The 15684-nt window shown below is 39.3% G+C and overlaps 1 protein-coding gene across 7 annotated transcripts in view; it reads left to right on the plus strand.

Moving 5' to 3' along the window:
- The window catches only part of NRG4 (neuregulin 4), a 48730-nt gene that overhangs the window by 22788 nt on the left and 10258 nt on the right, over window positions 1-15684 (plus strand). For 3 of the 7 annotated variants that reach the window (XM_027698135.1, XM_027698138.1, XM_027698137.1), the window contains exon 2: window positions 9258-9351. In XM_027698135.1, the coding sequence (XP_027553936.1) occupies window positions 9258-9351 (94 nt within the window). Of the gene's footprint in view, window positions 1-159; window positions 351-4200; window positions 4282-5297; window positions 5364-9257; window positions 9352-15684 lie in introns of those variants that run through there. The other 4 variants (XM_027698139.1, XM_027698140.1, XM_027698141.1 and 1 more) reach the window with 4 other exon arrangements.

Here is a 15684-nt window from a genome sequence, read left to right on the forward strand (position 1 = left end):
GGGGGGGGGGCGCGCGCGCGTCACGCGGGCGGCGCGGGGCCAATGGCGGCGGCGGGCGGCGCGCGCTGGAGTACTACGGGCACGGCCCCGCCCCCCCGCGCGCGACCCCCGCGCGGGCACCGGAGCGGCGACACATCGCGACACAGCGCGACAGACCGAGACACACCGCCACACACACCGGCATCGCCGCCCCGCGCCGCGCCGCCCGGGCCGGCATTGCATAACGGCGCCGGGGCGAGCAGCTGCGGGATTGCACCCTGCGGATTAGGGATTACGTTGATTCAGCAGGTTGCCCGGTGCATGTCTGAGAGAGATTACACCAGCAGAGTTAAGAATACCCCTGTGCTGCGGTAAGCCGTGGTTTAAGTAGAGCAAATTAACTCAATACAAAATTGAATGCACCAAAAAAAAAAAAAAAAAGAAAAAAAGAGGAAGTAAACCAACCCAAGGTTAAGAATGTGCTTTAAATGGACAAAATAAATGAGACTGGAATTCAGGTTTTGAGTTATCCACCCTATGCTGTAATAGCAACCAGCTATTACTCTCTAGATAAATCTTAAAAAATCAAAATCAGTATAATGAACACTAGTTACATTTGATTCCTGATGACTGCAATGTAAAAGTAAATACCTGAACTCTCACGATAAACATTTTTTAGTAACTCAAAATTATTTAAGAGACACTGGTCAATTTGATTCTGTCACCATGTGCTAAACTGTCTTCTCGTACACGAGTTTGTAACAGGGATTTTTAGAGTTCTGATGACTGGATCTGAGGTTGCTGACACTGGGGAGCTGACATTGTGGGGTCACTACATCTGCCACTGAGGCATGAGTAAAAATTAACCATGCGGTGAGAACCTTTAAATTGCATTAATTTCAGTTGATTTCTTACAAGAGTTGATGAAACTTGGAAGCAGAATTGCCACAGAAGAAATCAGTAAGCAGACAGAATGAAAGAATAGTGTTGTGGGGTTTTTTCCCAAGCTTAATAGTGATTTTTTTAATGCAAATGTCTTGCAAAATTTATTAATTCCCCTCACATAAGCACACACAGGCTCGAGACTGGAATCTCTATCTCAAAATTACAAATTTGTAGTTATATTTGACAGAAGCTCAACTTTGTAGCTTTGCCAATGTCTGTATGAATATCTCATACAGTAGAACTGGGGTTTCTGATGGGAATTTGCATTTGGTTGCAAACTGCTTAGGAAATTTTAGGAATGGAAAATGTCCCCTTAAAGTCACTGTAATGTCTCAAATTGCAATTTCAACACCATGACAAGAGTTTTAGGCTGCTGTTGTTGTACATAATTAATCCTAGACATACTTCAGTGGATAAAATCAAAATGTAAACCTAAATTTTTGCTGTAGGCATTTCTAAGACAACAGGATTCAGTAATTTGTTGTCATTTCAGAAAACTGTAATGGAAAGAATTTTAAACAACTGTAGTCAAAAAAATGAACCTGTCAGTCAAAGCACACTGAGATTTGTGAGCTATTTATGACCTGCCTTCGCTCCTGCCTTTTGTTAGAATTCCCTCACGTTGTGGCTGTCCCATCCTAAAAGAAACTTTCAGGGTGTAAATTTGAGTAACACATTGTCCTTATACGGATTTGTTGTAACATCTCACCTTGAATTCTTCCTGAGAGAGATCCTCCTTTGTTTCAGGCAGTTTGATGGATTTTTTTCTGACACCTGATGATTTTCTGTGCTCAGATCAGTTATGAGTTTCAGATGGGGAGGGGATGAGAAGTTATACCTAGATGAGAAAAAACAGACTCATTTTAATAAGACTTCAGAAGAGGTCCTGGCTCTTGGAGAAAATAAGAGGTGTAGGTTACTAACTGCTTGACAGATATCAAGGACACATCTCAGAAGGAAAGTTATATTTAATTAGCTCACTAAGCAATTTTTGAAACCTTTTTCCTTTACTGTTTTCACAACACAAATATTTGAGCTCAATATTGGGGCAGAATGAGATTTTACTTTTTTTTAATTATTTTTAAAAAGAATACATAATGCAGTAAAATCTCATTCTTTACAATGGCTGTAAGGTGCAAAACTTAATCTAAATGTATATTTGAAATAGCCACATGACCAAAATGATCTTTAATTTGTGGGAGTGTTTATATAGAGATTAATTTTAAGAATGTTTGAATAACAAAGAACCATAAAACAAAGCCCAAATCACTATTCAGTGCTTGCTTTTTCTCTGCCTGTGCTCACTAAAACTTACAGTTACATTCTTTGGGGGATACAGCATCTCATGGATGCCTGGGCCAGCTGACCAGTAAAAGTACACAAACCCAAGAGGCAAAGCAGATTCTGATTTAAATATGTGGGGAGTAAAGCACACAGGTTCATTTAAAGACAAACCTAGTGAGTTCAAAACACTTGTTCCAATATATCTCAGTATGCACAGGTGACTTAAATGTACAAACTGTAACATTTCCAACAATGTACAGCTGTTGTTAATGCCAGTTTAGATGGCAAAGATGTGGGGGAAAGGGTAGAACTGATCTGAAGCTTTTTTCAACGAGCTGGCACAGAGCAAAATAGGCTGTATTTTAAATTTCAGATTAAAATGCTCCAACTGGATACACAGAGTAACCTTTCAGGAGCTCCCAAAATGCATGCAAGATACACATTTGAGCACTCATACAATGGGATCTGTAGTTTCTGTGAGCATAGGTTACATCTGCCTCTTAAGAGGAAGCCAGTTTGGAAAGTGGAAGGTAGATGCACAAGTGATCTTTGTGTTTCTAGTATGAACTCAGTGCACAGGTAGGTTTAGGCAAGTTGGAATAGAGTTTAGCAACAATTTCTGTGGTAGTATTTCCTTTTCTTTAAAGATATAATCCTATTTCTAATGAAACAGGGACTCCAATCTGTTCTTTTTAGGACACTTATACATACTTGAACCTCTTTTCAGAGTGCAGCACCCCAGAGAAAAACTCATAAATACATGACTACCTAATGATTTATTTACTCTTCAATCTTAGAAAAAAAAAGGCCACAACTGTGAATGCTGTCAGCAACATCTCCTTGGAAAGTCATCTTTAGACCCAAATTGTGATACTTATTTTCAGAACTTAAAACACAGAATTATGCATACACACAGACATCATCTTGGATTGGTGAGGAAGTACTTTCACCCCCTCCCTTTGCCACCCCCTATTTCTTTGAATATGCAGGCAACAAAGTTTGAAAATGGAGAATTAGTGGTCCCATGGCCTTCCTCAGGCTGCCTTGTTGTCTGCAGTCAGCCTATAAACAATGTGTAGTGCCCATCACAATGAGAACCAGTCCAAACAGTGATGAGTGGCACAGCACACCCCTTTAACACACTGATGCAGCAGAAAACCTCAGCTCCCCCACGGCATTTTCTGCCAGATCACTGGATTTAAGCATCTCCTGAAAAAGTTCAACTTACCCCAGGAGCAGCACCAGAGACAGTGAGGTGCATACTGATAGTGAGATGAAGGAAAGGAGATGAGAGATCTCCTTTTTTGCAGTAGCAAAACTAAAGTTATTCTGTCAATTCAAGGACTCCTATCCTAATTAAATCTGGTACAGGAGCTAGTCTGAAATTTAGGTGATATATCCTGTTTATATTTTCTGTTATGAGAGCTATTGGATATTATACCATTTTGTGGAACTTCCTGTGAAAAGGGAGACTAAATGAACTAAATTGGATTGCTTGCTCCAATTAGATACAAATTTAAATCAGATTTTTGACCGCTGTGTAAAATATATTTGTGATGCTATTTATGTGAGTTAGACTATGTGAATATTTTGAATTCAGCAATAATCTGTAGTGCTGGTAACCCTAGAAAAACATGCAAGTGATTCTGTGAGCATAATGGGGTGTTCCCCTATTCTGTGCTTGGCCTCTGCAAGGATGTTTGTCTTTGCTGTAACCTCACCCACATTGCACTGTATGTAAATGTGGAGCCTTTTTCACAGCACATAAAATCCAGATCTCGACTGCAGGAGGAACCTATCTGCAGGATGATTTATTTCTTTTAAAGCCAGGATTTTAGTTCTAAAGTGACTCCTGTTCACCTGTCTCTTTGTGCAATGTTAATTGTTCTCGTTGTGCACACAAACGTTGTGTATCTGAGGCAGCTCAAGAGGACGCCTGTGGGTGGGGACCTTGCTGTTACAGCCCAGTGTGACAGGGAACTGCCGTTTCAGGTTTTCCTGTATGGACGGGACACTTGAAAACTAGAGAAGCCACCTGAGGTCCCATGAAAACCAGAACTGTCTGCTCATAAAGTAAGTACAAATGCATTATACCTTCTGAAATGGGCCTCTGCAGAAAGTTGGTTTTCTGGTACAGAAAACTGAAGTAGAGGCAATTATTCCTCGTAAAGCTGACAATTTATTTTATTTGATCATTTAATGGGAAAAAGGTTCTTCCTTCCAATATAGAGCAGTTTGCTTAAATAATTGCTTTACGTACACTTGAAAGTATAATTAAGAAAAAAGAGCAAACATAAAAAAATAAGATGATCTATTGCATTAGGCTTAAACATAACCTATTTGGTACAGTAAGCCTTGACTATACCTAACAAGAAAACAGAATATAGTAAGGCTAAGTGGCTATAGAGTTGGCATATCTACAGAATACGTTTCTTTTAGCATTGTCAAGTGAAGATTGGTTTCTGTCCAGGCAGAGAGTTTCTATTCCAGATTTTAAAGATCATTGTACAAGCCTTGACCTTGCTGAGTTCCGATAAATTCACAGCCTGTATTACTAATTCCACCTGACATCCAGACATGAGAAACACTCAACTGGAACACACAGACTCTCTGGGAGAAATGACAAATTGGGAAGTTCTTGTTTGTGGAATGCAAGTATTCTACCACCAAGACCTTACCTGACTGAATAATCACCAGTCTGAGGACTGGGTCAGTTGTGTGCACTGTCTTTCAAGGTGCAAACACCAATCTAATGAGCTGGCCAGAAACAATCAATTAGGTTGCCTAAATGCACAGGTATGGCAATTCTGAATGAGCATGGCAGTTTGAAAAAAGCATTCATTGTTTCAATATGCTTTAGTGTGAATTTGGTTTTACTCTGCCTTTAGGGATTCACTGAACTGGAGAGCAGACCTGAATGTTTGCCATTAACTGTGAATTAATGGAGCTCACATCTGACAGTACCTTCCTGTCACAGTGCAGCAGATGTCTTAGCAGCAGCACTAAGTTGCACTCCAATAGCTGTCTCTTCAGGGGAAAAAGTCACCAGGTTTAAAAATGACATGCTCAACTTCCATGTTTGTCTTCAGGTGCTGTTTTAGAAGAGTAGCCTCTGACCAAGAATAAAAATTGTTGTCGGAATAATATGCGAACAGGTAATTTCTTCCAAGTCTTTACCTGGATACACATACATGTATAATTAGAATTCATGAATATTGCCTTGAATTTGGGAGCTGCCCCTGGAATTGTCACAACTGCCATCCCTTACTAGAGTTCACCTGCTGATGGTACAAATTCTGTAAGGAGATGTTTGCTTTGATCCATCCTAACGTTTCACCCTTTGTGACTGATTAGCATACAGTCCAAAGTTGCTTATAAGTGAGGAAGCATCAGCCCCCTTTTATCTTCTGTCAACATTTCCCACTCCTCCCCCTTTCCTTTTTTGTGTTAGCAGACTTCAGGATTAGACAGTCTAGTATTTCAGCCTCTGGACCAGGCAAGACAGCTGAGTCAACATGTGGATTGTCAAGGCTGGCTTGGCTCTTGGAGAGTTAAGGTGGTGTTGAGCCTGAATTTGTTTTTTTAATAGCTAGGACAGTCAGGTTACAAAAGTTTAAATGCAAACAGACAAGAAAGTTTAGGGACACAGCACTGTACCAGCTACTAGGAAGAAAATTAACTCTGTCCCAGCTGAAACCAGGACATGTGCATGTCCTCAAAAAGAATAATTAAGAGTACTTAGAGCCTGCTATTACCCCAGCCAGTTTTAAGTATTGATAGTCTAGCATTAAGAAAGAACAACCTTGTTTGATTCCTCTTCGCTTCTCCTTCCACCAAATTCAACTTTTTTTAAAAATAACTTTTGTGTCCTACTTCTCTTTAATCTTTCACATAGAAGGATGTATCAAAATACATACATATATATTATGTACAACATACATAGAGCTCTGTTAATTTAAAAGCTAAATCTTTTGTATTTTTTTAATCTCCCATCATCACTTGACTTGTTAAACTTTTCTATCTTGATTATGGAGTCTGAATGTAGTATACATTTGACTTTCAAAGCACACAATTTGCATTTTTAGATTAATATAATGTATTGACTTACCTCATGAAAAATCATAACACATTCACCAATGCTAATGTAATTGGGTTTTGGCTTGTACTGAACCCCTTCTGATTCTCCAGTATACTTTTTTGCATCATTGACTATAAATTTAGAGGGATAAACTGGTGCTTTCACACCTTCCTGTCTATAAATACAGAACTGTGGCGTTGAAATTTGCTGCAAGCTACTCTATTTCAGTACAGTAGGTGTGGAGTACAATAATATCTATTTTTGTATTACAATTTTCTAGTAATAATTTTTCTAGTGTTGAGCATCCTGAATTTTCTTTTATTGCCTTTTGTAATTCTGACACCTACTTTATACTGTATTACTCTGATACTTTCACTAAGTAGTAGCAAAGTATTGATAAACAAAATAGAACTAATGAAAAGCACAACAGGATGGAAAAAGGGGCACCTGATCTAGATGGACATAGATGTTTCTTCAAGTTTCTCATCACTGGTAAAATTAAGGTTACCATTTTTCCCTCGGGATTGGAAAAAAGTCTATCTCTGGAAAGAAATAGCCTATAGAAAAATTGTCTGTAATTACAATCAAAAAGGTTTCAAAGGCTCCCCGGGCACTTTTTGTTCTCTCTCTCTGCCTCTCTCCCATTCTCTAATAGGCCTAAGACAGAGTGCCTGAGGTATTCTGCCAGAACAGAAATGCCTGGTTGTGCTGCAGAGCTGGGCCTTAATACAGAGATCACACCTGAACAGGGATCATTCTCCCAGATGTCCCGAGGCCTGGGTGACTCAAGGCACTGAGGTTTCCTCAGGACTCTACCACTGTTCCAATGTGAGACAGGTCCATTTCTGCCTAAAGATGAAGAAATAGAACCTTAAGGCAGGATTTTAAGGAGGTTAACAAATTCTCATTAATTCTCATGAGAATTTCTTTGCAACCTTTCCATGAGCTGTGTAAAGGAATTTTTTGGGGGGGCCTACCTTCTATCATCTTGCTTTTCCATCTGGTAGAATTTCAACAGTTTACTCCCTCAGGCACTTGATAGAGTTGAGAGCACGTTGAGAGTTTTGTTTTTCTCAGTTGATTCTTATAATTGTATGGATATCCTGATACACTGCTCATGTGTTCAGTACCCTCTCTTCATTTGACAGAGGATTCAATTGAATTACACTCTCACAGAAGGTCCACTGTTAGGTTTGAATAGGCTAAAATCAAATAATTTGTAGTTCTTGTTTAAAAACCTCCTAGTTTTTCTTCTGTACCCATTTTATTCCTATTGGAATTGTACTGTTAGTCTTCTAATAGTGAACTTGCAGGAAATGAATTGCCAGTAGACAAGCACAGAAAGCTTCGGAGTTAAAATAAATTTCCATTCAACTTCTAACAAGGTAGGGCAGAACACACATTTCTGTGCAACAAGGTCAAACATGAACAATCTTTCCAGCCTTTCTTCTCCCTCCTCCAGCTCCCTCATTTATCTGCACACAGGCAAAAAGGTCCAGTTCCCATTTGGATGCACTTCGAGAAGAGGAACATGACACTGAATTCCTGTTGGGCGCTGGGGTTTAACTGCCTTCATCTTAAAATAACAGAAGGACTTGACTCACACTCCTACATCAGTGTGCCATCACAGAGATGGAGGAATGTGTGGAAAAAAGGGAGAGTGGAATTGCTGGAGATTGTCTAGAGGATAGCAGGATGCACAATGGTTTTGTTGCACAGAGTTAGAAGTAGCTAAGCCTCTCTGCTACTCTTAGAAAAGTCAGTTTTATTTTACATACAGAGCTGTAGAAACTCCCTCTAGAGTAGGATTTCTTATGGCCACACTTCTCACTTTTTTCTGCAGGAATAAAGGGGAACCCTAACTCTTTTTCCCGAAGGACAAATAAGAAAACTAAAATCTTGATTACTCTTAACACTATTTTGTATAGAACATATCTTCTATACATAAATGGTGAGACAGCAGAGTTCTTATTTTCAGAGCTTCTGGGAGAAATAACAGCAAGAACACTTGAAGTGTGAGGTAACACATGATTCTCACCCTTGTGATGTCAGAAGACTGCTCTATTTTTGTTTTGATTGAGATACTGTGGTTTCATAAGATGGAAGAAATATATGAAAATATATATATGCATATATATAAAATGAATTACTGATGCATTAAATGTGTCATAAATATATGCAGTCCAACTTCCAAATTTAGACTGCTTTCAGAAAGAGTGAAGTGGTACAGTTAAATATGCTTTTTAAGCATAAAATGGTCAACTGCTGCTACAAGTGCCAACATTAGTGTCCTGTATGGGGGTGGTTTTAGAATTCCTAATTATGTTTAACACACTAGCAGTTCATCCAAGAAGCCTGCTGTCAGGAAAAAGCCTTTCTGAGGTCTGTGGAAATTACATTGTAACACATAAGTGACCCTTGGCAGGCTGGCTCCTCCTCTGGTCATTGAGAACTGGGGTGGGAAAACCAGCCGGTGCCCAAGTGGGCTGTGATTCAGCTCTTAACACAGCCCTGAGCAGCCTCAGAATGTGCTGGCCCACACCTGAGACTATTCTGGGTGCATCTGTACTGGCTGAGCCTCTCACAGAGGGTAGTTAAGCTAAAGATAGTTTGTGCCAGTGGAACAGGACAAACCAGACTCCCCACAGGTCATCGTGTGGTCACTGTGCTCCGCACGGCGAAGGAAGTAACGGAGAGTTCAGAAGTTCCTCTCACTGCCAGAGAAAGTTTGATTTGCTTATCTAATTTAGGTGTTTCACATGTGATATGGTGATAAATTAGTGATCTTTTCCACATATTGTTACATGAAACAGTTGTGCAAGATAGTGCTGTGTGTTGCTGGCCTGGAGGGCAAGGCCGACACCTTTTCTGTTCATAGGGTGGTTTTTTGTTTGTGTGAGGGTTTGTTTTGGTGTTGTTTTGGTTTTGAAGTCTCTATTTTTCTCAGTGTTTTTTTGGTCTTATTTTTAAGATCATGAAGAACTCTGTGGCACCAGTTATGGATCTTTTTGTCTAAATGGAGGGATTTGTTATATGATTCCTACTGTATCCAGTCCATTCTGCAGGTCAGTGAAACTGAAGTTTGTGTGTCTAAGTGTTGGACAGTAGCTGTCTAAAGGCTGTGTCTCCATTTTGTTTCTTTAGGAAATCACTGTTAAAATGTTATCTAAAAGAAAATATCTATTACCTATTACTTTCCAAGCTTGCAGAGCTGTGACAATATGAGACAAATAATTGTGTATACTTGGTTTATACTTGCTTGGCAGGTGCAACAGCACTCAGTTACGTACGCATTCAGGATGATGTCTATATTTAGAGCCACATCTCTTCCCTCATTACAATACAGAAAGAACAAAATACCCTTTGCCTCATGGAATATAGACTGTAGGAAAGGCATTCAGAAAGGCAAAGTACATTCCCAGTCTTTCTTACAGATGAATGATATTACAAACATTTTTGTAGCATAAAACGGCCACCATGAACAAAATGAGGAGGCACAAAAAATAATGTGATCTTTTAAGGGGGGGAAAAAAAGACTGTAATTCAAGACTTACTGTGTTCTCTGAATCTTGCTGAAATACTCAGCTTTCCAGTGACAGCCAAAGACTACCTGAAAAAGAAACATGAAGGCAGCAAGTACAGATACTTCCTACATCATTCCATAACAGAACCATTCTTCTCTCTGAAGCCCATTTAGCACCTTGGAAAAGTAGCACTTGCTGGTTTTGCATGTGGATACATTTCCTGCATGAATACAGCCCTATCTTTTTATTTTCTCATTTACCAAGACGTAAGATGCTAAATGAAATTCCCATTTTTCATGGTTCATTTACTAATTCTGAGTTATCATTCATCAAAATAAATTATGATTGATTTAACTGGTTTACTTAACAAAATAATAGGCATTCAGACAAATATTACATACACTTAAGGATATTACCTTTTTTGCTTCTATGGCAACTTCTGCTCCCTCTTCCATCTTGAGCTATAACTAATGATAACTGGATAAAACAGTTGAAGAAAGAAACAAAATCTGTTCCCAGATGCCTAATTAAAATATCTCTTTGTTTTGTTTGGGACAGTTCAATTTAAACACTTAAGCTCAAGCATGTAAGCTCATTTAGCTAGATGAGGAGAAAAGAGACAGTTTTGTGATAAATGCTCATTGAAAAATATACACAGCAGATCACTGTCATTGTCCAGTGTCACAATGAATCACATCCAGAGGGGAGATTAGAGCTCCACAGTGCTGGATGATGGTGATTTATTCTCACTGCTAAACCTTGCAAACTTATGTGATAAAAATGAATACCACACACACAAAAAGTGAAAGATCTTAAAATACATGCTAGTTGTTTTTTTTTTCTAGAAGGAATGCCATATTACTGATATTAAAATACTTAAATGAAAAATAAATGGTTAACCTAAATAGCATCAGTTACACAATTTCAAAGCCCCTTCTCAACTATTGCTAGACTGTGTAACAAGGAAGATGTATTTCATGCAATAACTATAAATATGAAGTAACAAATCCTCAGAACAATTCATCCTTCAGGAGCACAAACCAGTCAGGATAGATAATTTCCACTTTAACAGCTCCAAATGAAGTCATTTGCAGTTCAGGTACTATAGGATTTTATAATCTGCTGAAGCAGAAAAGTAACATCTTAAGAGCATTTCTGTTATCCTCAGGCAATCTTACTGCATTTAAATTATCAACTATTTTTTTCCTGTATCTAGCGATTGATTATGAAGTTAGATGGTTTAAATAGCAGCATTCTATTTAAGCATGTCCTCATTCTAAGCATGTTCCTTAATCAGTCAGAGAAGGCTAATTATAGATGAGAAAGGTTTTGTTTACACACAGATATCTTAGTAATCAGCAGTGATGTGAATAGAAACAACAGAAAAAATGCATCACGATTCAGCAGAATTCAGGAAATATTTGGTGCTTTGGAACTTCAAGACTGGCATCATCACATGGTTGGACAAAGTTTCTTTGATGGAGGTTTCTGCCAAATCCCACCCAAAGCTCCCAAGTGTTCTCAAATGATCATCTCCCACCAAAAGAAAACTCGAATCACTTTTAGACTCAAAGGCTGAATGATTGATAGTTAAAAGGGGGAGATGGAGAAAGAACAGCCTAACAAACTGTAAAAATACCTTGAAACACATTTGCCTTGACATGCTACTTAGTTACACCAATGTGTTGTGCTAAACATAGCCCAGATTACCTGATGCAACATCATTGGAAGTAATTTCGCCATGAAACAAAGGAAAATGCATCATTCTTTAGAAATATGTAGTTTTATGCATGTTAAGGAACTAAGAACCACTGTTTACCTTTGGAATTTAAGTTACTTTTATCATTCAGAAATGGACATATACAAGGTAGAGATTTAATAGAAACAAACATTAACTGACCCCCCCGTTCCTGTGCAACATTAGCGGATTTTAAATACAATTGATGTGTGCTAAAACATGAAGTTGCTCAGGTGCCACCTTCCCTCACTGCTTTCCTAACAATGAGTTAATGTTCTCAGCAGCAAAAGGCACACCTGGCACCGTAAACCAGATGAGCTGCAAACCCAGGAACACTGAAATGTACTAAATAAACAGGCAGCAGGACAGAGAAGGATGGAAAAGCAGCTGCCTCAGGTGTCTCAGGAACCACAAGGCTGAAAGCATTTGCCTCACCACCTGATGACAGCTGTCCCAGCAGCATTAATGGATGCAGGGCAGAACAAGGGGAAGATTTTGTTTTCTGGGGGGGAGCTCTGGTACTTCTATTATTTTCTTACACTTGGCAGACTTCTGAGAGCATTCTTCTGTATTTCAAACAAAATACAGATGGTGTAAGACCACACAAACATAGCTCCTCTGCTTGGGAGGGCAGCACACACAAAATCAACAGTGAATGCTCTCCTTATCTTATGTGTTTGAAAACTATTAGCAATCAGAATTACAACTGGAGACATGGCAAATCTGGCCACTAAAACACATAGTAAGGGAGTTCTAGGGAAAAATAATCAATTCTTTCAACTTCTCTCCAGTAGGAGCATTTTCATTTACTCTCTTTGTACATGAAGTCATCTTCAGAGTAACAGTTTTGAAACTCCCCTAAATGCAAAAATTTTTAAAAACCTACTTAGGGCTTCCAATTAAGTTTGCTCTTGTTTGGCTTTGAAATTCTTTTTCATACTTACTAGATGTCCTTATATTGTATGGATTAAGACAATTTTTGGGAGCCTTGTACAGACTGAAGATTATGGTGATTTTGAAGCTCTCAGCCATGTAATCTGAGTTACACTGACAAGCAGATAATTTTTCAGCCTTTTCTGCTTAGAGCTTTGTATTTCCATGCAAGTAGTTTTGATACCAAGAAGCATCCAGGATTTTTCTGACTAAAGGAAGACTAAACGAAAACTAAAGTCAACACCTTTACAGTGTAATGCAGTGCAGTGAGAATCCAGGTGCATATTTGACTCAAACCCTACTTCCATTTTTAAAGTCTGTCAGATACTTATGTTGCCCACCTGGGAGTCTGGCAGAGAAAGAAACCTCACCTTGTTACTATATCCCACAGGCAGAGGACCCCTAAAGAGACAGCAGTAGTGCCTCCTGTTATTGCAAGACCTTCATGCTTCTGTTTTAGTTACTAATCAGATTTTAGGGGAGCAATAGAATTGCCGACCCGCCCAATGCAGTCTATTTACTTCCACTTTGTGCTGATGCTGACACGGGTAGTTTGGATTAATATCCTATGCTGAAAGACTCTCTGGATTTCTTTACCTCTGCTAGTGTTTTGTCTGTAGCACAGCTCCTGTAGTATGTTTGTATACAACAGTTTGAGGCTGGCTCATCTCGGCTGACAGGAGGCGTGGGTGTGTGTGCATGTGTGTGCAGGCACCTAGGAGAGCACAAATCTGGATGCTTTCTGAAAATGGGAGGTTTCAGTCATAGATTTCCCTCAAACATCGAAGGCTGCTGTATTTCCACTCTGATTGAATTAGAAATTCTAATTTCTTAGAGGGGGGGAAAGACCTCTTTTCCACTTTAAAAATCAAGTTTGGGATGCTACATAGTAGGACCATTTAAGGCAACACAGAGCACGTGCTGAGGCAGCAGGCTCACAGCATGGAGGTGATGTTCTGCAGCAGCTACACCTGGCCTGGGGAACACAAAACTTAATGTCTTATGCTCTTAGTCCAGCCTAGAACTTGCTCTGGTTTTGCCCCAGTTTATTCAAGTGCAGATGCACCAGTGCCTGCCCTATTAACAGCTGCTCCTAACTTGGGCTCTACTTTTAGGCATCCATTATAAACAAGATAAACTAGGGGTTTATCTTAAAAGCTGCTGGCTTTTAAGGCTGTGTCTAGCAAGCCTGACTACCTCTAGAAGGCATGATATAGATACCATGGATTATGTTTGTGGCCCACATGCTTGTTAGACACTGTGTTTCTGACTTGCTTGCAGTCATTGCATAAGTAACTCCACTGAAATTATTAGAGCTCTGCTACAGGATAAGCAGGTCTTTTGAGTGAGTTCCACTGCTAATTATAGAAGTCTGCCTAGTTTCTCACCAATTTTAGGAAAGGACTTGCAGAAGAAACCTTTCCTGGTTGTCTTAAAGCATCAGTTGCCTTCACCTCTGTGTACATCAGGACAGGTGACTTCATAAAAGCTTGTGCAAGCCAATATTTGAACATCTGGATCTTCAGAAATGCCCTGACTGTAGCATAGTTTGTTGCTAAGGTCACATTAGCTATAATTTTGTTTATTTATATGTAACCCAGAGGTACCTCATCGCAATTTTCCTGTTTATGTGAAAACCCTACATAATTTTTAGGTTTTATGGCAGCAATTTTTACATAGCTTGGAATCACTTCCAGCAAGTGTGTCAACAGCTCAGCCTAGTTTGTAATCCCTAATCCACTGCACACAGTTAAACAGATACTATCAAACTAGTTAATCATGAAAAACATGTTTCTACAACTTGTTTCTGTTACATCCATGCAGAAGAGGTTCAGCACCCAGGATGTTTAAGTTTTGCATGTGCTTTTTTTAGTGCAGGGTTTTTTCCCTGTTGCTCTAACCCTGCATTCATATTGCTGTCGTTTTCCCCTTAGAGTCTTAGGCCTTCAAGTTCCTTTCCCTCTTAAAGACTTGTGACAACCTCAAGCATCTGGTTGTGTTTTCTATTTAGTAGGAAGTGCTACAATCTCAGGGAGCTTTTTTCTAGGCTGTCATCACATTCCCAATTTTTTTCCTGTGGTCTTTTCCAGCACATGAATATAATTTCTGTGCACTGATCATGTCACTTCTACTTCTCACAACAGTTCACTAACCCTCACCTTTTACCTGATCCTGTGTGCAGCTCTCTGCAGCAGGACTGTCTTTTCTTCCTCCTGCTTCATTTGGCTCTTTAGGCTACTGACTTGCTCCCTTTACACTCATTCTTTAGAACTTTTCCATGAGCCTTAATTTGATGCCAAAACCTATTTATTTTTTTTCCTTCCTGTATCATTTTAGCCTTGCATTATTCTCCAGTTTTCATTGGTATTCAAGAATACTTCTATGAATTTCATATTCCATTTTCTATCCCTGTGACTCTATTCAGCTCTCCAAAGCATTTCTCTCTCACTTGCTAGAGAACAATGCCCCACTCAAACTACACTTCTATTCTTAAAGTATTCTACAGTATTTCAGAAATAGGCCACTGAAAAGCCACTACACTTACAGTAAATATCTGGAACATTATCTCAAGCAATCAGAGCAGTCTGCCTGCCCTTGCTTCTCCCAGCAGTGACACATCATAACTTTGAAAAGTCTCCCATTGTCCTTGGCAGTTTGATCAGCTGCACAGCTTTAATATATGATGATAATTAAACAGATTTTTTTTTTAGTGTCTAAATCTTCCATTATATTTCCAAAGACAAAGAATTAAAAGAAAGGGTAGTAATTCTTTGTGCAGTGGCTGAGACCAGCAGTACTGAAATACTGTCCATAACATGGAGAAAGAGGAGTCACATCGAGCCTCCATGTCACAAAGCTCACAGGGATCCTTTTGTCTTAGTTACGTGTCCCAGACATTTCTCCTTTTTGGCAGTTCCTCCCCACTCCCCCTTCTTATCCCTCATCTGAAATTATACCTTGCAGCTGCCAATGGCAGTGGAGAACTACAAGTATGCTACAGAGTTCAGCCCATTTCTCTCAGCTGGAGCCTCAAATTGCTTATGTCACAGATTATTATGACTTCAGTGCCAGAAATAGCAAGAAGGAGCAAGATCTTTAGTAATACAAATAGAGGGAAGCAAATTTACATATATCAAAAATACATGCAGAGTGTAGATACTGAAAGAAGTGCTTTCCATTTTCTGTACTGCAAAAGAAAACTT

Source organism: Neopelma chrysocephalum, unplaced genomic scaffold, assembly GCF_003984885.1.
Source record: "Neopelma chrysocephalum unplaced genomic scaffold, ASM398488v2 Primary Assembly neopelma1_124, whole genome shotgun sequence".
NCBI classification, from domain to species: Eukaryota; Metazoa; Chordata; class Aves; order Passeriformes; family Pipridae; genus Neopelma; species Neopelma chrysocephalum.